The sequence below is a fragment of the Gastrolobium bilobum genome, unplaced genomic scaffold (genome assembly GCF_033153095.1).
Source record: "Gastrolobium bilobum isolate Gb01-03AN ecotype WA unplaced genomic scaffold, APGP_CSIRO_Gbil_v1 utg38165, whole genome shotgun sequence".
NCBI lineage: Eukaryota > Viridiplantae > Streptophyta > Magnoliopsida > Fabales > Fabaceae > Gastrolobium > Gastrolobium bilobum.
This window is the reverse complement of record NW_026897238.1, coordinates 67,288-93,587: the sequence shown is the minus strand read 5'-3', so window position 1 is coordinate 93,587 and position 26,300 is coordinate 67,288. Positions and strand designations below refer to the sequence as shown.

Here is a 26,300-nt window from a genome sequence, read left to right as displayed (position 1 = left end):
CAATGATTATCATTTCTTCGTTCTCTATCTTGACACATTTTTCACAACCGTTGATTTTTTTTATAGAGGAGCTATATGTCTCGGGTTATCTCATGTTACATGATTTATCTTACACGTGCTTGCATATAATGGTAATCGAAATTGGTTGAACCACCACATTCAAACTAGCCCAGATTGCTCAACTCCCAAGTAAGCATCACCAACTTTCCTTCTAATGAAGACCCTAATTTTTTGGAGGCTATATATTACATTATGATATGTCCCAAATTAACATATTCTGTTTTCTTGAAATGGCAAGCAGCAGCACACTGGTAAACGAGCGTGCAGGGGCAGAGATAGTGCATGGCTCTGAAGAATGCTACCGTCACTCCATAGAGCTCTTAGAAGAGCTTGGTTTCCCCAAAGGGGTCCTTCCATTGCAAGACCTTGTGGAGTGTGGCAGAGTTAGAGAAACTGGGTTCGTGTGGACGAAGCAAAAGTCCCCAAGCGAGCATTTCTTTGAGGGTACCAAGACCTTGGTGAGTTATGCAGTGGAGGTTACTGCATATGTGGAGAAGTTCAAGATGAAGAAGATGAGTGGCATTAAGAGCAAGCAAATGTTTCTTTGGGTGCCAGTAACTGAGATGAGCATTGATGGTCCTAAGGGAAAGAAGATATTCTTCAAAACTCCTATGGGGATTGGTAAGTCCTTTCCTGTCACTGCCTTCATGACCATTGAGGAAAAGGAGAAGTACCTTCAGCTTCAGGATAAGGAGATCAAAGAAAGTTGTTGACAACTATATCATAGAACACATCTTCATTTTGCTTTGAAGGTCTAGCTTTCTAGCTCCGTTTACTTGAAGATTTGTTTATGAATAATACATGGACCTACTGACTGAGATCTTTGATTATTAAAATTTATCAACTAAGAGTATGTGTTTACTATATGTGCCCTATTAATTTGATGATATTAATTTATTATGCATACACACTTTGTTCACTTGAATTATTGGTTGGCTTTTGTTCAATATTTGACACCTTTTCTTGAACATTGTTTCGCTCAGAATAATTCCATGTCTGTTGTTTCGTTTGAAGATCTGTATCACTGATGTCGTACAAAAAAAAAAAAAAAATCTTAAAATTAATCCAAGTCTTGCATAAATTAAAAATATATATGTAAAATAAATATTAAATTATTCAATATCAATCAATATATAGTTGACTTTATTAATAAAAGAATTAAATATATTGTTTATTTAAATGTGAGGTGTAAAGCGGGTCTCAGTCCAGTTTTGTCATGAGCAGAAAATGAAAGTTGCTTTTGGGGTACCAATATCAACATGAAAAAGAAGAACCTCAACTTGTCGTTTGTTACATCAAATCCAGCAACACAATCATTTTTTATGATTATGTTCCAAAGATTGCTGATGTTCATTATTCAAAATATGACTTATATGCAACAGACAATGTTTCGAATAATGCTCCACATGAGATGCTTCAAAGTATACAACACTTCTAACATAGGATAATGTTTATTCTACTTACATTTCTAATTGAAATAATTAATCTTAGCCAACATGCGGGGGCACAGGTGGCTAAGTAGTCGACCCATATCCCAAAAAGGCGTAGGTTTGATTTCCTCTTGCTGTTTTGAGGCTCATATTGGTGGATAAACTGTAAAGCGAGCTTTCTTTCCACTGTCCCTGGCGTAAATCTTTATAGAGGTTGAACAGGTCTGCCCTGGCCCTGGTGAGTTACATACAGGTGTTTCTCCTGCCACAACTTTATCTACTAAAAAAAAAAAATTAATCTTATAAATTTATGAACTTGTGTACATCACGGCTGCTATTACTGTTGTGGAGGAAAAGTGGCAAACAACCCGAAATCCGAGTGGCTTAAAGATACAATTGAAGGGCTTGTTGCCACGCCTTATTTGGTAGAAGTTAACATTGAGGGATCACTGCTTACCTACCACTTATCCAAGACAATTCCAGAGTTGCTGGTTAAATAGCTTGCTCCTGTAGCAGCAAATATTGAACTTCTAAAGTTTAGGAGGAGTTTGGATTGGCTTATTTTTTAAAATAAGCACTTACTTTTAATAATAAGTGTTCAAAAACATTTTTCAATGTATTTTTTGGATGCAAATAAGTTAAAAAAGAATAAATGATTTTTAATATTAATGATTTCTAGTATTAAAAATCGTTAATATTTTTCCCTGGGATGTGAAGCAGTTCTACTGCTTAATTTGGTAACAAAAGTGGTTGTATTGTAGAAAGCAAGGGCAGTTCCTTGATGACAATGAAACAAATGAACAGAGAAAAAGAAGGAATAGTAATGAACTGTACACACACCACCAATATTGCAAGGGAGTTTTTCAATCCCATATTCGTAAACAATAATCTACATTTTCTAACATCTATAGCTAAGCTATAACAATAGAAGGGTATACAATAAACCATCCAAAAGTAACTGGTTCCTGCTCCAAGTCTTTGATGTAAAATGTGGCAGGCATCAGAACTTTCACAGAAGCTCAAAAGATTGCAAAATTTGCCAGTTCAGTTATGTTCCTTATCCTGGAAATACTACATGTGTTGGTTCCTTCTGCCATTGGATTTGGGGTTGGGCTTATAATCTGGATTGTCACTCTTATCTGTATCAGAAGTCTCCCTCTGGGCCTCCACCTCTATGTTCCCTGCCTGACTCAGTCGGCGTCTTCGATCCTGAAATGTCACCCTCAACGTTTGAGAAACATAACATTTTTTTTTTACACAATCATGACATTGAGGTTCCAATCAATAATAACCTCATGCAAATCTCACAAACCCCTTACCACTAACCCACTCCTGATGGCTTGAAACATCACATTTCCAAACACCACCAAATGTAAATTTTCAAATGGAATAAGTTACTTTCAAGGAATGCTGCAAATGTAGTTTTTGCCACTCCCTTTCTCTTCCCTGCCTTTTGTTTTACCTTTTTAAATGTTGTTGCAAGGAATCGTATGTTAAAAAAAGGACAATCTAGATAGTCTTAGGAGATCACCCCCATATATATGGGTCTAAACAGTGCTTGAACTGGACTAGTTGAATAATCGATAAAAAAGTACTCTCGCTATATGCAAGGTCCATGAAAGGGTAGACTCATTGTGTTAGTCTATAATAACCAGTGCTACCTTGCATTTAGAAAAAGGCCAATAACATGAATTGAACTTGTGACTTTCAAATCACATGGTGACAACACAAACCATTGTGCCAACCAAATGTTATTTAACAAAAGCAATGCCATGCTAAATTGGTAACACATTGTGATGTTAAGATATAAGAATCAGAAGTCAAACCTCTCGAGGTATAGGATATTCCTCTGATTCAAGCATGCGGACAACTTGGCTCATCTTTGGTCTTTTTTCAGCATCTGGATCAACACACCTCAAAGCAGTTAAAAGGGATCGTTTAAGGGCACTTGTTGATGGCCTAGTCTCAATGTTGGGGTCCACCACCTCTTCTGAGCGCCTACACCCTACCATCATCTTGAGCCAGTCAACCAAATTCACCTACAACCACTCCATAGTATTAAAGAAAGTCTAAAGACTATAATGAGTCAAAACTGTAGGAATAGAATGAAAATTATGAAATTAATATAGTTTGTCGTGTACCCCAAGAGAGATTTTCTATGTATTCCATTCTTAAAAAGTTCATAATTCAAATTAAGGCATAGACTACTAAAGAGAATGAATATACATAAATACAAGTACATCAGATTCGTTATAATCTTTACAAAAAACCAATGACACACCTCAGCTGCTGGTCGGCTATAATCCACTGGGTCTCTTCCTGTGATTGCTTCAAGGAGCAATACCCCAAAGCTGTAAACATCACTCTTCTCGCTTAGCAAGCCAGAATTGGCATATTCTGGAGCTACATATCTGGAAAATTGCAATGCAAGCATGAAAATAAGAATGAGCAAGCTAAAGGCAGTTTCAATTTCTATAAAATTATGTCTAAAGAACAAAAAGGTCAACTTTGTCAATTTTGGAGAGCAAATGAATGTCTGCTATGACATGGTCAAATTAAAATTTAGAGGTGACAATTTATCATAAATATTTTAAGCAAAATGAATCATTTGAACATTCTTTTCGTTTAGTAAGCCAGAATTGGCATACTCTGGAGCCACATATCTGAAAAATGCAATGCAAGCATGAAAAGAAGAAGCCAACTTGAGACAGCTATGATTTCTCTGCATATATTATTAGTCTTAAGGAATTATGAGGCCAACTCTCAATTTTTGTGTGCAAATGAATATCTGCTATGTTTTGGCAGACTCATCATAAATTGCTGAGATAAAAAGAACCACTTGTTATTTATTTTTGATATTGCATATATTGTAAATTGTAATCATGACTGGACTATGGGCATGAGATCACTGAAGAAAATTAAGCTTAAAGGATTAATTAAATAACATCTCAATTCGCAGTTTAAAAAATAAAAAATACAAAACATGTATACCTCACGGTGCCTAACTAGGTGACCATTTATAAAGAAAACTAATTCTTAAACAGAAAACAAACAAGTCCTAAATTAGTAAACAAGAAGCTTACCCAAAAGTACCCATTACTCTAGTTGTGATATGACTTTTTCCAGCGCCCAGCAACTTAGCCAGCCCAAAGTCAGATATTTTGGCATTAAACTCATCATCAATTAGAATATTGCTTGACTTAATATCTCGATGCACAACTTTTGGCTCAATTGCCTCATGCAAGTAAGCCAGCCTACAAGATATAATAATCTTAGATCAAAACGAAACTCACCCAAAAAAATATATTCGGACAACTAGTAAATTAGTTTTTTTTTTTTTTTTTCAGGAAAAAAATGAGCATACGCTTTAGCTGTTCCAAGGAGAATTTTTATTCGAGCATCCCAAGTAAGAAAGCCATGCTGCCGCATGGCTCCGTGAAGCCACTGCTCTAAATTCCCATTGTTAACATACTCATAAACCAATAACCTGAAATTAATAGCAGGTTCCATAAGAGTGAAATCAGAAAATAATACAGACCAGTACTTAAAGATTGGTAAGCAAATGCAATAGTGATATAAAGCCATATACATCCTTCACCAAGAAATTCCATGCTAAAAATACTTTTGGACTTAATTTTTCAAGCAGTTAACAGAGTTTTAAGTTGATGATAATAATGGAGACATAAACCACAAGACTTTAAGCTGTCAGTATGATCAAATCAAGAAGTAGAGACACAAACAATCAAACACACACATAAAGTGCGAACACTAAACAATTTGTTACCTGTGAGTTCCCTCAATGCAATAGCCCAAAAGTCTAACCAAGTTCTTATGCCGCACATGACCGATAGCCTCAACTTCCACCCTAAATTCCTTTTCAGCTTGTCCTCTGCATGATGAGTATCAACAGTTATTAGATAAACTAGCATCATTTGTAGACATCCTAATAAAACATAAAACAAGACATTAGAAACCTAGTTTAAAATTTAAAATAAAAATAAAGTTGTCAATGCAACTTAACAAGCTAAGGACAACATACAAATTATTGAGGAGCTTCTTAACGGCCACAGGACTCCCATTGATTAGCTGACCTCGATACACAATTCCATATCCACCTTCACCAATAACATTGTCTTTTGAAAACCTGTTTGTTGCAAGTTCCAGGTCCCTCAATGTAAACCAATGTCCCCAGCCAAGGTGAGAGAACTCAGGCAGGCCAGACAAAGGCGATGGCGCAGTTATAGGATGCGAAGAAGACCGGTAAGCAGAAAAGTTCTTAACACCGCCTTCTTCACCTGATTGAGAGCCATTAGCATCTTTCTCTAAATGATTAAATGAGCCAGATTGAGAACTATTATCCCCATTCTTTGTTTGGATGAAAACCTTTTCAGACTCTCTGTCACCAAATTTGTCATTCAGACTAATAAAAGCACCGTTTTGCGGATGATTATTTGCTGAAACTTGATCAACTCTTATTTCTTTGATCTCTTCTGAAACAGATAGCATATGGCTAAGTGAAAGCTTCCCATTGACTCTTCTGGACTTCTTTCTCAAGGTAAGACAAATTGATAGCACCACAAGAATGATTATAATGAACAAACCAACTATTATTCCCATTAATACCCATACTTTCAATCCAAAAACAAACGTCTTCTTCGACAAACCAGAATTCAGATCAGAAGCCATTTTGCTGCTGCCAAATAAATTTGCAAAAGTCAGTGTTAAAATAAAAGAAGGCACTCTGATGCATACAACAAATCAAGTTGCAAAATTAATCATTTGACTAAACTATCTATTGTTATGAGTTATGACATTCAACTCTTCAACTGGATTCCTCACATCCTGCACCAGGTTTGAGAAAGTTAATCACATACCCAGCCATCCCAAATTTCAGTTACAAACAAAATTACCTTTGTTAAATACAGAAGTAACTGAAAAAAACAAAGGCTGGTTACATACCAACAGAAGTTCATTTCCCTGAAATCAAAACCGCATTTTGGTCTAGTATTCACATCCTAACAAGTCAAGCACATGTGAACCAGACTTGTGAATGCAAAAGCGTAAAAAATTGACTTCAAACTTAATGGAAAATAGAAAATCGTAAGAGGCCAAAAGAGCATAAAAACAAAGAAAATTGATTTTTATGTAAAAACAAAGAAAATTGAATTTTATGTAACACTTGACTTCTTTTTGTACACAGTAAAAATAATTCCAATAAAATTTCAAATTTAGCCAACCCAAAATGATTGAGCCAAGTTGCTAGACGATCAATGTGAAAAAGAATAAAAAGACCATCATTTGTTAACATCTCCTTGATTTTTACCAGCAACATAGCAGAGATTAAAAAAAATAAAATTACATTATCTGAAAAAAGGAAACAATTATTTGGACAGCTAATACCTTTTCACAACCCAAATCCTTGACAGATTTCTTCTTTTCAGACCCTGAAGCAACTTAAAGACTAGATCTCTTACGCTCCCAAAAACCTATTGGATGTGAAGGCATTGGAACACCCCAAGTTCAAACCCATTGTGAAAATCTTACCAATGTGAGATTTTGCATTCTGGGTTTTCTCAACAGCTCAAATGGGTATCTGTTTTCAATCTGAAAAGGAACTTCTGAAATCCTCACAAACACACTTCCCTTCCCCCCTCCTCAGTAAGCAACAGAAAGAGAGGATGTGACAGAAAAGGCACTGAGCTGGCCCTGATGTGCAGTTGGAGGGAATTGGAGAGCACAAGAGGCACATGAAATTCTGAGGAGAAGTAAATGGTGGGGCTAATAAGAAGGCATGGAATTATCAGTGGTAGGTGATGGGAAGTGACATGACTCACATTGCATACAGTAAAAGAGAAGGCATCAAAATAGAAACTTTCTTTGCTGTTTCCTTAAATTTCTTCCATCCCCACACCCTCCTCTTTTTAGTATTCAATATCTTTCATCCTCTTCGTCTCTTCCCTTTTCTGTTTACCCTTCTTCTTCTTTATTATATTTTAACTGTTTATATTATTCATTTTTGAAAAAAAAAAATTTGATCTCATTGGAGATATCTTATTTTAGAGGAAGGTTATACTTATTACTTTTTTTTTATAACTTCTTACAATCATATCTTAACAATGTTGATTTCCGCCAATCAACAGTTATCATTTATTGGAAATTAATAATTAATTAATGAATTTAATTTGCGAAAATCATAACAGTTAATTGGCAGAAATCAACGATGTTAAGATATGATTGTAAAAAAAAAGTTTTGTACATATAATTTTCCTCCTTATTTTATATCATTAAAAATAAATATGTGGAACTCATCTTTATTAAAAAAACAAAAATAAAATAAAAAGGACTCGTATATTTATCTTTATGATATAACATAAGATATCTTCAATAATATGTGATTAATAAGTCTCTTTATTTTTTTACTAAATACATTGTTTAATAAATAAATGATTTGTTAACAGTTTATCTATAAGAAAGCATCAATCCTTAATTAACAAGAAAAGAATGTAAAGAATTTTATGTCCAACATAATTATTTATTATTCTTGAGACTTCTTCACACCCATGACATATAACCGGAAAAGTTTAAATGGCATGTCTCACATGTGAAATCAAATTAAAGAATGTGAAAGAAAATGATTTTCCAAACAAAAGACTTCAATTTTGTTGTCATTTTATAATCAAACATCAATTTGAAGAAATGAGGATGTACAAATACTAATATAACTCTTGATATTTTCCTTACACGAGACAAGTAATCAGTGTGATCTTGAAGATATTCAAAAGTGCTGATTCAAAATAAAATAATATATATGTGAAAAATAAGTAATATATAAGCGAAGTTATTAAGATATAAATTTGGAAAATATACTTCTCATTTTTTAACGAGACAAATTGTTTCACATATATATAAAAAAGTAAGTAAGATTCATTTTTTTGTTTTCTCTTTTTTTTTTTTAATGAATCTCACTCTTTTTTATGTGTTTTATTCAATATCAGAAATGTATTTCTCTATAAATTTATAAAAAAAAAGTATTATAAATTTAAAATTAAGTGTGATAATTTGAATAGACTGAAAAAAAAAACACTCATATTGAACAACGAAGTCATATTTTTTCTATCACGTCTGTATATCCTGTAATTCTAAAATAACATTTTGATATTTAGGAAAAAAATTAAGATATTTTGAAAAAAAAATCATATTGCAAAAGATAAGTAAACTTTATCTCATATGATTGGAAAAATATTTTTCCATGTATAATTATATATATATATAGGATTAGGATCATTTTACACCAGTGTAAGTTACACTCTTAATCTTGTCCACTGATACCATTTACATCTAAGAGTTCATATTTTTTAGTAATGTGAGCCACTGGATACAAGTGGATCAATGGTCAAGATTGAGTGTAAGACTTCTAACTCTTACACCAGTGTAAGAATATCCTGCCCCATATATATATATATATATATATATATATATATATAATTATAATTAATTCTACCATATTTTCTTATATATTTCCGTTCTCATCCTATTGTCTCATTGAACTGTGATGTACATTAAGATATATTCTCAAAGCATTATTCTTTTAAAATATTTCACATCATTGAATTGCATAAATTAAAAAAGTATATACCTACTAAAAAAGAGAGTAAATTACTAAATTTAATTTTTATATATTTATCTAATGAGATTTAGCTATTAACCTATCCAGTAGGCTAGCTGGATAGTCAAAGAAACTGACTGGACACCATATCAATTTTCTTACAGTCCACAATACCCCCAGTCTATTTTAATTATTCAATTATGTCTTTGGTATGGAAGATTAATCTCACCTATGGATATTGATGAAGAGTGAAGCCTAGAAACCGTGTCCAAACATTATTAATAGGAGAGGGAAAAGCACTTAACTACATAACCAATAATATATTGTAGAGGGATGATAAAAGGCCCTCCACAACATGGTGTCACTAATATATTGTAGAGGAATCACTATCTTGTGGAAGAAGAGCAACATGTGAATGAGTGAAAGTGAAAGAAAAGTATCACATTTGCAGTCAAATAAATGCGTGTCATCCTTAGACATTTTTAACTTAAGGCTATACTACTACACTGTGTGAGGCAATGATTGATGTGAAAGGCATAAGGTTGCATACGTACATATGAAACACAAGTCAGGTATTGTGTTTTGCTTCAGTGGTCCCATTTTACTTCTTAAAGAAAAATTATTCTGGTCCAAGTTAAGTGCTTTAGCAAGCTGTGTTCAAATGAACACTTTTCAGTTTTCACTGCCACATATCCACCCAAACAGTACTTACATGTGACTCAGCAAGATGGGTACCTTGCAATCTCAATTGGGGCTTTTGCTTCAGGTTTTTTGATTTGGTTCCCATCCATCTTCAAGTGACATTTTATGATTGTTTAGTTTGGTAGAAACATTAAAAAAAATTAGTCATGCTTCTCTTTTTTCTATCTTTTGATGAGCATGTGCAAAATCAAAAACAAATCATGGTAAAATTTTACCACTTAGGATGTGGTATTTCTAGAAAGGGAAAAATTACTCTTATGTTATATGTGATAAATTTCTCTCCTACACACCATTTGATAACTGTGCCACCTTTTTCTTTTCTTTTCTTTTTATTTTTCAGGTGGTGGAGCCCACAAGTTTATCTCTATGATATGAGATAACTTATCTCCATCAACATGAGATTAATAAAACCCTTCTAAAAAAATAGCTAAAATGCAAAAAGGTGAATGAAGAGTGTTACCATATTACACTCTTCTAAGTACACATGTCTACATCTCTAAAATATCAAGGGTTATTTTCGGTATTTCAATACATTTACCCATTATTATTTCACCTTCAACCAAACAAAGACTCATAAAATTTAATTCAATTTTTCTGATAAAATTTTTACCAACCAAACAACCTTTTTTTAACTTTCCTACCAAACTCACTTTCTTATCATATTACTAATAATTGTATTTTCCTAATAAAAACAATATCTCCTCTATCAAACTCCCCTAAGGTATAAAAGGATGCACATTGCTTCGCGTTTCAGCTACGTGAATTTAAGGGTAATAAAATAATTAGAGTAAATATCATTTTTGGTCTTCAGCAAATTTCACGATATCCGCTTTAGTCCCTAGCAAATAAAAAGTCTCATCGTGGTCCCTCACAAATTCAAAAAAGACCCATATTAGTCCGGTCTTTTTTGAATTTGTGAGGGACCACGATTTCAACTAAATGGGTCCATTTTGAATTTCTTAGGGACCACAATGAATCTTTTTATTTGCTAGGGACTAAAACAGGCATCATGAAATTTGCTGAGGACCAAAAAAGATATTTAGTCAAATAATTATATTGAATGAGAATGACTTCTCCATTTGTAACTAGTATGTGAGCTCATTGAATTCAATCATTCAATGAGATATATATTTATCACCGAATAATTCAAAAACCAGCAACATTTTTGTTTCTGCCAAATAGTATAATCCAAATGTTATTCTATAAACTCGGGTTGGTCTTCAATTCCGTCTTTAATCAATGATTCATTAGTTAAATTGCATGCTTTAACTTTTTTTATGTTGTAGAAGATGAATTTTTTTCCTACACACACATAAAAACATGTTAGGTTTATATTTTTTTTTTCATTCTCTTCTTCTCATATTAGCTTATATGAGCTCTACATATTTTTACGTGTATGTAAAAGATAAAATTCATCTTTTTTTTTGCATTACAGATAAAATTCATCTACTATAATATGAGAAATATTAAACCCAAATTAAATATGTTAAATTAAAGGTATTGTAATAATGGATGTGATTTAATGTTTAATGTTGCATGTGTATATTCTTTATTAGGGAGTACGTCTAATTTTAATAACTTTGGTTTCATCACGCTCTTCAATTTTAGCACGACAGTGTTATATTTATTTAGTTAATTAAAGACATTTATTTAAGAGTACAATTCACTCTAAAGTGTATGACCTCATTCAATACATTTGTTTTTATATTATTAATTTATATTAGCTAAATATCTTCAAATTAACATAAGTCATACGTAGCCTAAAACAAAAATTATATGATTCATAAAAAATTTTATTGATAATGAAAAATCATAAATAGATAAAAAAAAAAATTGCTATAGGAACAATATTCACATTATATACACCCCTATGTATAAATTTTACATGAAAACCATTGGCTTTATTGTTAGCCAAGATTTCAAGTACACCATTGTTGGTGTCAAAACAATTGTGTCATCTCATGAATATTTCTGTATGTTTATTTTTCTTTTATTAGAGTAATTATATATATAAATGAGGACTCTAGGTCTATTACATAAGTTGCTACTCTATTGAAATTCAGAGTCATCATGCCCCTTTCACCATCCCTCTCTCTCAACCTTCGCTTGAGATATTTACAGTGACTTGCCCACTGCATTTAAGAGCACTATTATATTGAAATACTCCATAAAATAAATCTAATCTCCTCTCTAAACAGTTCAAATGTCTAATATGATACTTTCATCTCTTTGACCTCCCCAAAGCAACTTTTTCGTTGTGAATTGCCATCAATTAGAATGGCTGATATTTTTGGGGTAACTCTCCAAGAACAAAATTAACAAAAATGTACTATCAAAAAAATTTAATAATATTAACTTATATAAACTTACATAAGAAAATTGAAATATTAATAATTGAATAGATAGTGAAAAAAATGAAGAAATGGTCATGAATATTTTCTATAAGTTTTTACAGAGAAATTTTTTAAAAATTAGAGTTCTTTTAAAAAACATGTAAGAAGAAACAGACCAAAAAATTAACTAATACAAAGTCGAGGTAAACCAAGGTCTGTCAAGTCTCTTCGAAGAAGGCTACCACAAACCATTGGAGCATGCAAGAAATTTCAAGTATCCCAGTCATATATGAATGCAAGTGAGTTAGTTTGCCACTATATTACCCTCTCTATAGGTGCGAGGGACATGAACATGTTAGTATGAGTAGGTATCTTAAAGACAATCTAGAGTCAGATGACATTTTATGTATTACTAAGCATTTTGTGATATTTGATGTTTATTCATTTAAAGCACACTTTATCTATTTCATATTATTTGTCTTTCTTTAATGTGTAAATAGATAAAGGCCATTAGAATAGTACGAGTGTATTTTGAGGATTTATAATGAGATCATGATACGAGGATTCAAGCTCATTATATGTTATTCTATATAATTGTTTCTAGTCTAGAGTCACCAATAAAAGGCATTAGTTGTCTCAAATTAGACTAGCACGATACTAGGTTAAGATGTAAGGTATGAGATGCTTTAACCTATGATGTGGGTGGATTCGTAATAGATTAAGCTACACTAAATTGACCAACAAATAGACTCCATAGGGAAATTATAGAAGTATTATTGGGAATGTAATGTCTCTTATTGATTAGTAGAGTAGAACATCCTCAAACTTGATGGTTTTATCATACACTATGTCCGAATGTCATACTTTGGGGTTCAATTCTATTCGTCTAAGAAATGGGGAAAACAATGTACTTACAAGTATGATATGAGGACATGAGTGTAGATAAACAAACTGAAAGAATTCATCACTCCCTATAAGGGATTAGTTATCCACAACACTAGTGGGACTTGGATGACTTCCAAAGAACTCGAGAATCTATGTATAGTAAAAGATCATGAAAAGTTCATGGATCTATCTTAGAGTTTATGGAGGAAGACTCTCTGACCGCAAAACTACTTTTAGTTACCAAATAATTAATAATACTTCGTTATTCACTACTAGAAAAAACTTGTACAGTGACGGAATTTCCATAACAATTCCGTCACTCTACAAGTTTTTTCTAGTAGTGATTCTTGACTAAAAGATGATTGAACGAGACAAAAGAATGGATCCCCACGATAACTTGATCAGCTCGATTAGTCTTGTATAAATGCTTTCCATCAAACTATATCTATTCATAGATCTTTCCAGGTTTATCTTCATCCAATCTTCTATAGGCAGGATCAAGTGAACCATCTTCTCATTCCTTAAGGGATAATTTTTGTAATGGATTTCCACACATGTAAACTATAACCTTACATATGGGATGTCAATTTGTACTTGTAAAGTATTATATATATATATATATATATATATATATATATATATATATATATGTTTTAAAATATCTTTTTTTATCATCCATTCATAACTCTGCCTCTTATTTTATGTGTTATACAGAAGATAGTATTATTTCAAATAACATATATGGTGTAATTCAAGACTGTTATTTAGAAGACAGTGGGTGATATTAAAAATCACTAAGAGGTTTGAACTCGTGTATAGAACAGATGAGATTAGTAATCATAATTATCAAACACGTTGCAATAAGAAAATTAGAACAGACTTACAGTATGTCAGATAATGGAACAGAATGATCAATGTATGCAGGATAGTGTAAGAAATCCAAGTCCACAGAAAGTGTCTCCTTAGGACAATTTGCCCCCTCACGGATGCCAAAGATTGACGGACACTTGTCTCCCAAGATAGAACATATTGTGTCTGAAGAATGGTGGCACTACCAGTCAACAGCCCGAACAAACACAACAAGTTGTCAAAGGGATTACACCGGAACTATGAAAGGAAAATGCAAAATCGGATGGAAAAAATCCGGCAGAGTATCAGTGCATAAAATTGGATGAAATTTCTCAAGGGGTCAGTGTCTCTATATAGCCGTCGGCGGCGAACCACAGTGACTGACGGCCGCGAACGGGTACAACAGGTGACCAGTTCGGTCCAATTATGAATGAAAGCATGGTTTGAACCGAAAGGTAAAAACCGGTTCGGTTCAAAAAGTTTAAAAAACCGGCGAGACGGGGTATTTTGGACAAAAAATTAATAAAAAAATTTAATAAAAAAATTATTTTTATTTCACACACACACACATACGAACCGAACCGATCCGAGCTGGCCGGACGGATGGCAGCGGCGTGAGCGCGTGTGTGTGGTGTACCAAAGGCCACCTAGCTTCTCTCTCCTCCACAAAAGTGTAGTGCCCCAAGGGAGAATTTAGGAGTGTGAGGTGGGAGCTTATAAACACTCTCACCTTTTACTAGTTGTCCAATGTGGGACTTCTTAAAATCCACACACCCCTTCAACTTCCCTCTTTTCTTTTCTTCCTTAACCCACTTCTTATTCTTGACCAATAGATTGTTTATACAAATTCCAACAAAGACAACATAAAGCCACTTTGGTGGCTAAAATCAAAACTTTGCATTATTCATTTCAGAAAAATTGAAATTAAACAAGTGTTTTAAAACCGGACTGGTCATCGATTCGGTCGAGGTACTGGGTTATTGGTTCGACCGATATGTCATTGGTTCAACCGGTTGACTCGGATATACATATAAAAAATATATAAATATATTACTTATAATATAATTAAAATATGTACTGGGGGCATATGTTAACAAAATCTTAACAAAAATCAATAAAAGTATTCTTTAATTAAAATTTTAAGAGCATATCTTCACAATATCAAAATAGGCCAAAATTTGAGTTGTGTTGTGTGTTTCAAAACGTTATAAGTTTGACCCTAAAAGGAATTAAAGGGGAGGGAGAAGGGGCTATGACCTGTTTTTCTGAGAAGCTCTGTTTCTCCTCCTTGTTCCGCAAACTGACCCGCTTTCTTGCTCTTGTTTCTCTCTCCACTCTCCATCTCTGCAAGTCCCTTACTCGATTCTTACTCTCCCAACCCTACCCTTTCTCGCCATGAATAGCCTCTTCGTCAATAACGCCAATTACTTTGCCGATGACTTTGCTTCCCATCTATCAACTTCATCCTCACTGTCGCTTCCTCCAAGAGGATGATCACGAATTCGCAGACGAGAGGGTCTACTTACTTCCCTACAGGTACCTTACTCACCCACACAATTGTTTCCCTTTCTTTTTCATTTTTCGTATTTTTGTTAGGTTCGTTTTTTTTATAAAACCAGGTTTCATATGACCCGGCGAGTTACTGAGACTCGGCCAAGTCAACTGGTCGAAATTGGTTTAAGTGCATGGTCGATCCAATGGACATCTTGAACCGGTGAGGGCACCGGGTTACTAAAACACAGGTCGACCAGACCAGTCCAATCCGGATTTTAAAACACTGAATTAAACTATCCATACATGTAAGGAACACAAAACAACGCGAAATCACGTAAATCCTTCCGCCTATAGATAGAGTTAATTTCCCTCTATTCTATGCATCCCAAACTTAGAGAGAAAAATATATAAAATGTCTTCTGAGTATTTTCTAATAATGAGGTATATTCTCCTAACTCATGAGAAAATGATATTGTTATATCCTTGCAGTTAGAGTGGTTATAATTTCTTTCACCTAGTGAAATAATTTATACTCTTACTCGTGATTTTTCCCTTATTAGTTGATGGTCTTCCTTGTTAAATTTCTTGTGTAGTTTCTTTTTTTTCATCAATTTTATTTTAGCTACAAGACACTCAAGTACCCAACTGTGTGTCTCAGAGCTTATTGATTACTAATTATTGTTCATGTTGCGGTATTGTTTATGGTTACTAATCATATGTGAGTTGTATACTTTTACAATATTATTAACATATATTGGATTTGTTCGAGTATATGATATTGTTTGTACATATAGTATTGTTTATATATCTATGACAGTATTCCCGGTGAAATAATATAATCCAATACAATTAATAAACAAAGTATTGTCAACACTATGGTAACAAAATTTGAGATTGAGAAGTTCAACTAGGGTAACTTCTCCATATGGAAGTTGAAGATTAGATGATTCTAAGGAAGGAAAATTAACTGCAATTAAAAAAGTAAAAATATATAGATGACAATATTGTTGTCAATTTGTTCAATGACAGATTCAATATTGGCAAGCGCAGTTGAAAAGAACACAACAAAAAAATTTGAGATGCACTCACTGTTGGAATTTACATAAATTGTGAAGACAATCTATTGATTATGAATAAGAAGTGGGTTAAGGAAGAAAAGATAAAAAGGAAGTTGAAGAGGTGTGTGGGTTTAAGAAGTCTCACATTAGACAACTAGTAGGAGGTGAGAGAGTTTATAAGCTCCCACCTCACACTCCTAAATTGGCCCTTGGGTCACTACATATTTTGTGGAGGGGGAGGAGCTAGGTGGGCTTAGGTCCACCACACACGCGCGTGCGCCGCCGCCGCCCGTCAGTCCTGATCGGTTCGTGTGTGTTAATTTTTTGTCCAAAATACCCCTGTGACTATCCGTTGGTTCCCTCCAATTTTTTCCAAACCCAAATGTTTCTACCCGCCGATTTTTGAACATTTTGAACTGAACCGGTTCTTACCTTTCGCGAACCGGTCACCAGTTGTACCTGTTCACCGAACCGATCACCGGTTGTATCTGTTCACCGAACCGGTCACCAACCGTCAGTCATAGCGGTTCATCGTGACCGGTCAGTATCTATAAATAGACCTTGACCCCCTTAGAAAAATCATCCGGTTTTTATGCACTGTTACTCTGTCGGTATTTTTCCTTCTTCTGGTTTGCATTCTTCTTTCCGATTTCCAGTGTACTTTCCTCTGACAATTGTTGTGTTTGTTTGGCTGTTGACCGGTAATGGCACCACTCCTTAGACAAAATCCGTTCTATCCTGGGAGACTTTTGTCCATCAATCCTTTGGCATCAGTGAGGGAACAAATTATCTTAAAGAAACACGTTCTGTGGGTTCGGATTTAATTTCTCACACTGCATAAATTCATCTGTTTGTTCCATTAAACTGACTGACATCAAGTAAGTCTGTTCTAATTTTTCATAATTGCATTGTGTATGATATTTCTGATCATTATCTCTTCTGTCTTATACATGGGTTCAAACTTCTTAGTGATGTAATATCACCCACTATCTTCAATAACACTCACAAAATTATATGAGGTAAAATCACTTCATAATAAGATTTAATGCAATATTTTTGTGTTTTCTTTTACTTTATGAATTAGATCAGTACGTTAAAATTTGCATCTTGTAAAATTTTGGTTTTGAAGAAAAAACACATATGCCTTTGAATTGTTCGTTTAACAGGAGGTATGACTTGCAAAGTATAATTACTTATGAGCTAGTTGCAGATCACATCTCACATTTTTGGCAACTTTGAACACTAATTTTTTTGTTTATCTTTCCTTCAATTTTTGTTTTAAATATGATTCATACTTTGCTGCTCATCATGCTGTGCTTTTTGCATCAATTTAAATGGGCCCTATCAAAAGAAAAATTAAAGAAGACAAAGAATACTGGGTGATAAATATCCTGCCATAGCACAGCTTTTGCTCTATAAAGTTCTTAACTTGAAGAATCTCAGGATATATATTAGAGAAAATTGGCAAATGCTTCTATATCAGTGGAAGTAACTTTTGCGTCTTCCATTAACGTTGCCACCAATATTGTTCTGTTTAATTATCATATAAAGCAATAATCTTTTGTTTAATTAGAAACTAAACTACTATAAATCCACGATACAAGCAAGTACTTTTTTGAGTTTTTCTTGTCTTTTCTGTTTAGTTAGGGGTTTATGTTTTTTTTTTCTTTACTTCTCTATATATATAACATATATCAATGAAAAGAAAGCTGAAACTTTATATATAGAAGCTGCGAAACAATTCCAAAATTATTTGTTCAGATGGGAAATACTTCTTCTTTAGTAACTGATTAATAATTAATTAAGCAACACTGCAACAGTCTTCTTTGACCAGACACATTCCATAAAGGTAGCTTAGCTGGCCATTAAGAATGTTAATTAATTAAGGACTACCACTAATTAATAAGCATATATATATAATTGCATTGCCTAATATGCTGATAGAACAATACTCAATTATTTGTGTTACTTGGCTGCACGACTCTGTGTTCTCATCCTTTCGGTATTGCAATCATACAATCAAATGATTGGCAGCACTGTAATATATTTTGCAAGCTCAAATTCTAAAGAATGCAATGTGTATCCCATTAATTACTTGTATAAATGGTCACCAATTGCATACACCTTTTTTTTATCATAATAAGTATTGATTGAGATATAATAAGTTCTTAGTTTCAAAAACAAAAATATTAAGAGTGCAAAGCATGACTAAATTGAAATAAGATTATATATATCTCATCAATAATTAATTATAAAAGGCTAAAAGTAATTAAGAAATATGTTATACAAAGATAAAAGGAGCATTTAATTTACTCTACCTTAAACAAAGATCAAGTGGCGAGATGATAATTAGTTCTAGGGTTTTATATATGTCATGTTGTAGGAAACTTGTAGTGTCATGTTACTCTAATACATTTGATGTGGGTCCCACTTAAAACGAAAGAAGAAAAAATAAAACAAGATGGGGCCATCACTCTTTGTGAGAGTAACATGACATTGTAAGTTTCCTACAACATGATATATATAAAACCCTTAGTTCTATAACTATTTTATGTATTCCTTCTCTCACGCTGTGTTCTTTTTTCTTGATGTGAAAACGAATCTCAGCTATATATGTTACAAATAGTTGGCTCTTAAATGAAAAATGAACTTTATTAAATGTACGTAATATATAAAAGCATTTTTTTAATACACGGAAAGAGTTGCTAAATTATATATAAATATAAGCAAAAAATTATTAATTTAACTTTGTATGAATTTAAAAATAAATAAGGAAGGGATTTTAAAAAAATAACCGATGCATTAATGGGAGATTTATATTTAGTATTATAGGAATGACACATTCCATTCAAAATAAGTTTATTCATTTAAAAAAATAAAAGTTATAGCTAAACTTTACCTTTTCTAGTAAAAACATAATAAATTTGATTCTTCACGTTTTCAATATAATCAAATAGTTGATACCTAATAATAACAAATTTAGCAAAGGAACATAATTAAAAGCCTTACAATAAATTCTTAGAGCATAAGATAGCTTTTCTTTATTTTATTTCCTACAATTTATCTTGGTAACCAAACAAGGAGACATTGGTCACAGCATATTCTCACAGATAAAATAAACAAATCCTGAACCTTGCCGACAATTCTCAGGTAGATTTTTACAAGGAAGTAAAATGAGATAGTCAACCTGTCAACCACATATGCCTTCTATGGTTAGATTTCGTCAGAAGTTAGGTTCAAAAAGAAGTAAGCTTTGTACTTTGGTAAGCAAAGAAATAAATAAGAGGTGTGTGCACGATTCTTCCACTTCTTTAATACAATTCAGAATCATTTTTACCAATGCAAAAAGAAAAGTACCCTTCAATTCATATCTCTTGGCTTGTCTTGAGAGTCTTGACCCTCTTAAAGGGTCCTCCATGTCCTAAATTTCCATTGCACAACTGTTATTGGGACCCATCTTAAAGTTAATATGCTTAATGTTCAACAAATTTGTACACCAACACAATACATGCTTAAAAATAATAATAATAATAAAAGGAAAATTCTCCAACATTAGATTAGACCTAGTCACAAACCTTCAAAGCAAATCCATTAATAAAATTCAAAATGAGACTAAAAATTGTAGAGAAAGAACAACCATATAATTGAATTAGATGGTCTACCAGCAAAGATTTGCTATCAATTAAAAAGTGCCCATCATGGGACTCATTCAATAAAATATTTGTTCTTAGTCCATGGACAAGAATCTTAAGGTGATGGGAAGTGAGGTCCTATGGAAGCTTTCCTAGAAATAACTCAGCCATGGTGTGCCCTTATCTCAGTTCTATTACTAGAGATTCTCCATTAATCATGTGAACCATTAGGCTGGAATTTCTGGATGGTGGGATATCAAAATCTGAATGTGGCTGCGTTGTTTGAGACACTTGCAATTTTGATAATTAGCTCGTGTCAGCAAGGACACACGCAACAATAACATTCTGGTTTGCTGCTGCTTATGGATGGTGTATTTGTGCTACTAGTTGTTGAAATTGCTTTGTCTATTGAGGTTATAATTATATAGAGTAGTTAGCTGGTAGCATCAACATAGTTTCATTCATCTATTTAATATTAATTGTGATTATAAACGTGTGTGTTTCTGTATGCAGATTTATGAGATCCCTAGAGTCTAAATGCGTTTTTTTATTAGTTATTCAGAAGTTGCCTCTGGTTCAGGTTTATTTATAATTTTCCCTTTTACATATGTACCTTAAATAATGTAGTTTTTTTGTATTTATTTTATTTTATTTCAATTGTAAAGGTAGTAGGTATTTGTTATGATTTTGACTAAAATCACCTACCAAAAGTGGGTTTGCGCATATTAGAGATATCTTAGAAATTCAATAAAAATAACTCTAAAATTATGTGAATTAATTGACATGGGATTATTATAGCTTAAAAAAGGTTATTGAGTTTGAGTTTTGATATGTAATTGTGTTAAAAATTTATTGAGAAGAATTTTATTGTCTTATAATTCTGCTTGGCTCAAATTGAATTAATTCAAAAATTAATAAACCAGTGAAGAAATTTAAAAAAAAAATCAATAAGAATACTGGAGATGTCTAATTGTCATTGGTCCCACTTGTTGCTTCCATTTGTGAAGATTTCAAAATCAATTAAAACAAAAACAACAACAAAACAAAAGATATCTGCATGCGCGTTTTAGTTTTTTCTTATAATATATGTTAAAAGTAAGTTATTTTGGTCAAAGTATAATATATAGGGGAATATATATGTCATGGAATGTAATAATAAACTTTTTTTCTGCACAAACATATTTTAAAAAGAAAAATAAAAAATAAAAGAAATATCTACACACTTATCAATGAGTCATTAGAAAATTTGTTCACTATCATATTACATAACATATATATTTCCGTAATATATATTAAACGCGAAACTTGTCGGTAGGTTATTCAAGCTTCATCAACTTAATTGAAAGTGGAGGATCATAATAATAATAATAACTTGAAAAAATGAAAATAAATAGCAGAACGTTTTACTGGTACTATACAAATCTGAGCTTATGTAGATTGGAAGTGTCTTAGAAGTTCTATAATGCCAGATATCTAGCTAGTTGTCTTCAGTTTTTTTGTTTCTGGTTACATGAGATAAACAATATTCCTACACACACAAAAGAGGAGTGGGTTCTATCATTTTTTTTCTCTTTTCTCGTACCTGTGAGTCTTACTTATAATTTTATTTCTACAACATGAGATAATTTCTTTCTTATAACATAAGAAAAATATTTTTCTTTTTTATTGATTAAATATTGGAATGAAAAGGGTTTTGGTTTCGTCTTGCAAGAAAAAATTTTTCCTGCAACAAAAAATGACAAGTTAAATAATAATGAAGAAATTGAAAGAGAGTATTCAATAATTTTGTTTTGTTGGTAGTGTTACATGACATGAATCTTTCTTTCTGTAACATGATTGTTATTTATTCCAAAAAAAAAAACATCCTTATATTTCAGGATTTTCTCCCCCTTTATTTTCAACTTTGGTGGTAATGAAAAAAAATACAACAAACACAAATCTAACAAAAAAAAAAAAAGTTACCAGCATTCTTCTATGTAGGGAATCTATAAACTTTTTAATATCCTTCAATAACCAACTTAAAGTTATTCTTTGTCAGGCATTACTTTCAAGTTCCACAATTTACAAACTTAATGTGTTATTACTATAATCAAATGCGCAATTCACAGCCAAAAATAATAAATTTCGTATTTTTGATAAATAATCTATGTAAGCATTGATATAATAATAATAACGTAGAAATAATTGGTTTTCTACCTTCAATTATTTATTTATTTTTTCTAGAAAAAATATAAGAGCTATATATTCTGTCAAGTATACCAGAAAAAACGGGCTGGGCCAATTCAATTCGAAAACAATCTTAGTGGATAAGAAAAAGCCCATGGATCAGTTTTGGGTAGGCCTTGTAAGCCCAATAGCCTCCAATGTTAACCGGATAAATGGTTAACATATGCGCATGTATTCCATGCCTTTTCTTCATTTTCTATCTTATATATATGGTTTCCATTCTATCATTTAACATGACCACAAAAAATTTCCTACACACACAACATTTTGTGGAGCCCACATGTTTTAAAAAAAAAAAACTCTGGCACGCAAAACGAATCTCTGTAACATAACACAATCATCTTTCCTACAACATAACTCTTATAAAACTATATATATATATATATATATATATATATATATATATATACACCAATCTTAACTGTTTCTTTGAGGCAAGTCGGTCTTCGGATATTTCTACAAGCTTCAATTTTTCTTCTCTAAAAATGTATTTGGTGGGAATCAAACCCAAATTCTCTTCTCATCTACTAAATTTGTATTACCAATTGAGCTATTTTCTACCATTTTAGCTTTGGATGAATTTTACTCTTTATTTGAAGTTATTATGGCAACGCCAGGCATAATAGTGATAGCACTCGTGAAGGAAAACATTACTGGTTGGACTAAGATTTTGAAGAACTATATAATATGTTACTAATGTTAGCGGTTATATATATGGTAAAATAATTTCTGCAGCCGCTTTACATACAGCAACGACAAGTGTATGGGATGATTTCTCATATTTAATGCTTTCATCTTTGTATGATTATGATTTCCTGCATTTAATGCTTTCAAGTATAGATATGACAAGTATTTGATTGCTACAAGTACAACAGCTGCAGAAATGTAAATTCCTATATATATATATATATATATATATATATATATATATATAGGGGCAAGATATTCTTACACCGGTGTAAGAGTTAGAAGTCTTACACTCAATCTTGATCATTGATCCACTTGTATCCAATGGCTCACATTACTAAAAAATTAGAACCATTGGATATAAGTGGGATCAACGGACAAGATTAAGAGTGTAACTTACACTGGTGTAAAATGATTCTGACCCATATATATATATATATATATATATTATTTTTTAATATTTTATGATGTTTTCGAAAAATTTAGAGGCTATGGCCTCTCTTTTTTCTGAAAAGTAATTATTATTATAAAAATTCCCGTCAAGCTTCAACCATAGTAAAATTAAAATTCAACCAATGTTCCCCACTAGGATATTGTAAGAATTTCTCTTAGATGGAGTTCCCTTGGTTGATTCTTTTGTTTATTGAAAACTAGGTTAAATGGTAATTTGATGTTTTTGAAATCCATATTAATTATTCTTATGATCAAATGAATCAAAAAATTCTTGTTTATTTGGGACCCAAAACATAAATGTATCTTGATGTTGTATGAGACCAATATGATAAGTAAGACCCATGGGCCATGGTATTGGATCTATACTGCGTGAAACCAAGACAAAATCTCATAAGGTCATTTCACCTCCATCTTGATATGCGTTGTTTTCATAAGACCTACATGTCATATATGATTTAAAAAAAAGAGAAAGAAATGAGAGGAAAATTCCGTACATGCACAAAGTTGTGTACCATTTTTTAATGATTTCAAAAAATAAATTCATAGTATAATCAAGATACAAATGTTTTGACACATTAGTGTTTAATATCATATATACTGATTTGATGTTTATTAAAATATGATGTTGATGGTACAATTTTGGAATTCATGTCATTAGTAGTGAATTCAATATTAATAAAAGTTGGGTTTTATTAATCTCCTTCCACATAAGATAGTTATCTTATGTGGTAGAGAGAAAATGAGTGGGTCCCACCATTACAAGAAAAAGGAAAAAAAAGAAAAAAGTGAAATGCGAAAATCGAAGTGAGAGAAAATGAGATAAGTTACCTCATGTAAAAGGAGACTAATATTTCCCATAAAAGTTATATTGAGAGTAGTTGTTTAGTTGATATAGATCAAGAGATATGCACCGATGTGGGTTGCTGCAGTAGTTAGAAGTGGTTATTTGAAGTCTAAGGTTGAAATTTCGATCCTTGGAAAAGTAATTTTAAGAGCCTTTTGACCTTTATCACACTTGAGTTGAATTGCAAAACAATATATATCTAAAAAAAAAATGTAACCAAAAAAAAATATAAAAAAAAGTACTTAACCATTTCTTGATATTAATTTGATGACTTTATTATTCTAATGTTACATAAGAAATAAACCATCTTCTATATATATAAATTCAAGATAGATCTTATTTTATTTTTATTTTTCTCTCCTCGACAATGGACTCCACATGAAAAAAATAAATTGGATATAGAAAACTGTTACCCTTAATTTAATGCTAAGGCTAGGAAATAATTTAGGGAGCGTTTGGTAGATGAGAAATTTTTTTTTAGCTGAAAATCTCAATTTTTAAAAATATAAATTTTACATTCAGTTTACATGATATTCGAAAATAAAAATTTAAAAAAATTTAATTTTTCAGAAATCCCAAAAAATACCGCGTACCAAATGTCACTTAAAGAAGTGCTAGCATGTCATTATGCTGCAGGAATAGCCAACCACCAGATAGAGCCAAGTATATGCACATACCACAGTTCTTTCATGTCACCGTCATTTATTCTTATGAGTCTATTTCTCTAAGTAACATTTGAAACGTGAGAATCAGATGTGCAATTCAAACCTATTTGGCTAACATTTTATCAACTCTACTGCATAATTTCTCTTCTTCAGCAACTAACATCTAGCTATAACCTAATTTTAGTTCATCAACTCTAACACACTACATTAACTAATGGGGCAACGTTTAAATTCGATTTATAACTGTAGAGATTCTTTATTCCTATTTTCATGAACTAATTTTATTTTTCTCAGAGAAAAATGCAGTTCACACTTTGCACATTACAAAATGGAAACATAGTCTCCATATGAAAAAAATATCAAATTAATTACTTTTTATCCGTTAAGTGTACAAATTATTTTATAAATCAAATTTATTTAAGAGTTTTTCATTCAATTTACCAAAAGAAAAGTATTTCTTTTATGGAATAGATATCATGTTAAAATTTTATATGATTTGATCATGTGAAATTTTTGTATATATTTATTTCTTCATTAATGAACCCCATCTATTTAGTGCATATGAAGAGAGCCATAGATATAAATTTTTTACATGATCATATAAATTTTTAACATGAAAATATTCACTCCTTCTTTTATGCATAGGCCTCTAATAAGATTGTCACAACCTAACGAGTGTAGTTGATAACACATGTTGAGTAACTGAGCTTATTTTCGGTACAAGTGAATTACATACTCCTTTGTTAATAAGAAAAAATATGGGATATGAAAGAAATTATAAATATGACTGTAGTGTAAAAGTGTTACTTTTCGTCAATTCTAATAAACAATATATTAAGTATTCAGCATAGCGGGAGTACTAAAAGCATTTGCTTCTAAAGGGATGACCAGCTTCAATTGTAATTAAATCTTGACTCGAAATTAAGTTTATAACGGACTCAAAAAAATCTTATATAGGAATATCTAAAAAAAAATTGTCACACATTACACATTTTCTTACAGGAAATAAATATTTCCTTTGTTTGCGCATAAAAGAAAACCTCAGGACCACAAACAAACTGGAACTAGATAATAATCATCAGAAATGAGTCAGTATCCCACTAAAAAGGAAAACAAAGATTTTAAATCCATACATAAATGGAATATCAATTTATTCACATAAATTCACCCAAAATCAACTGCATATGAATTTCCATTTCTGCATAAAAGAAAAATTAATGAAGAAAAACTTTCTCATTCCAAAATCAAAGGCCGGTGAGATGATAACTTACCTAATTGCTTATTACTTACACACATATATGAATTTTAAGTAACGATATACAGTTAAAAATAAAAAAAGTTGACAAAATGTAATCAAATTTAATAAGATTATAATA

General features: G+C 31.9%; 2 protein-coding genes across 2 annotated transcripts; one reads left to right on the top strand and one right to left on the bottom strand.

Annotated features, from left to right (window-relative positions):
- The first annotated feature begins 285 nt into the window (after positions 1-285).
- On the top strand, positions 286-876 carry LOC133305103 (uncharacterized). Its single transcript, XM_061505237.1, has one exon. It carries the CDS (start codon positions 291-293, stop codon positions 771-773), a length of 483 nt encoding a protein of 160 aa, XP_061361221.1. The 5' UTR covers positions 286-290; the 3' UTR covers positions 774-876.
- A 1,459-nt stretch (positions 877-2,335) lies between these two features.
- LOC133305104 (probable receptor-like protein kinase At5g18500) lies at positions 2,336-6,917 on the bottom strand. Its single transcript, XM_061505238.1, has 8 exons — positions 6,891-6,917; positions 5,530-6,180; positions 5,275-5,379; positions 4,855-4,977; positions 4,574-4,744; positions 3,772-3,901; positions 3,317-3,529; positions 2,336-2,699 (listed from the first exon to the last, which is right to left on the bottom strand). Exons 2-8 carry the CDS (start codon positions 6,174-6,176, stop codon positions 2,562-2,564), a joined length of 1,527 nt encoding a protein of 508 aa, XP_061361222.1. The 5' UTR covers positions 6,177-6,180; positions 6,891-6,917; the 3' UTR covers positions 2,336-2,561.
- Positions 6,918-26,300: the final 19,383 nt, after the last annotated feature.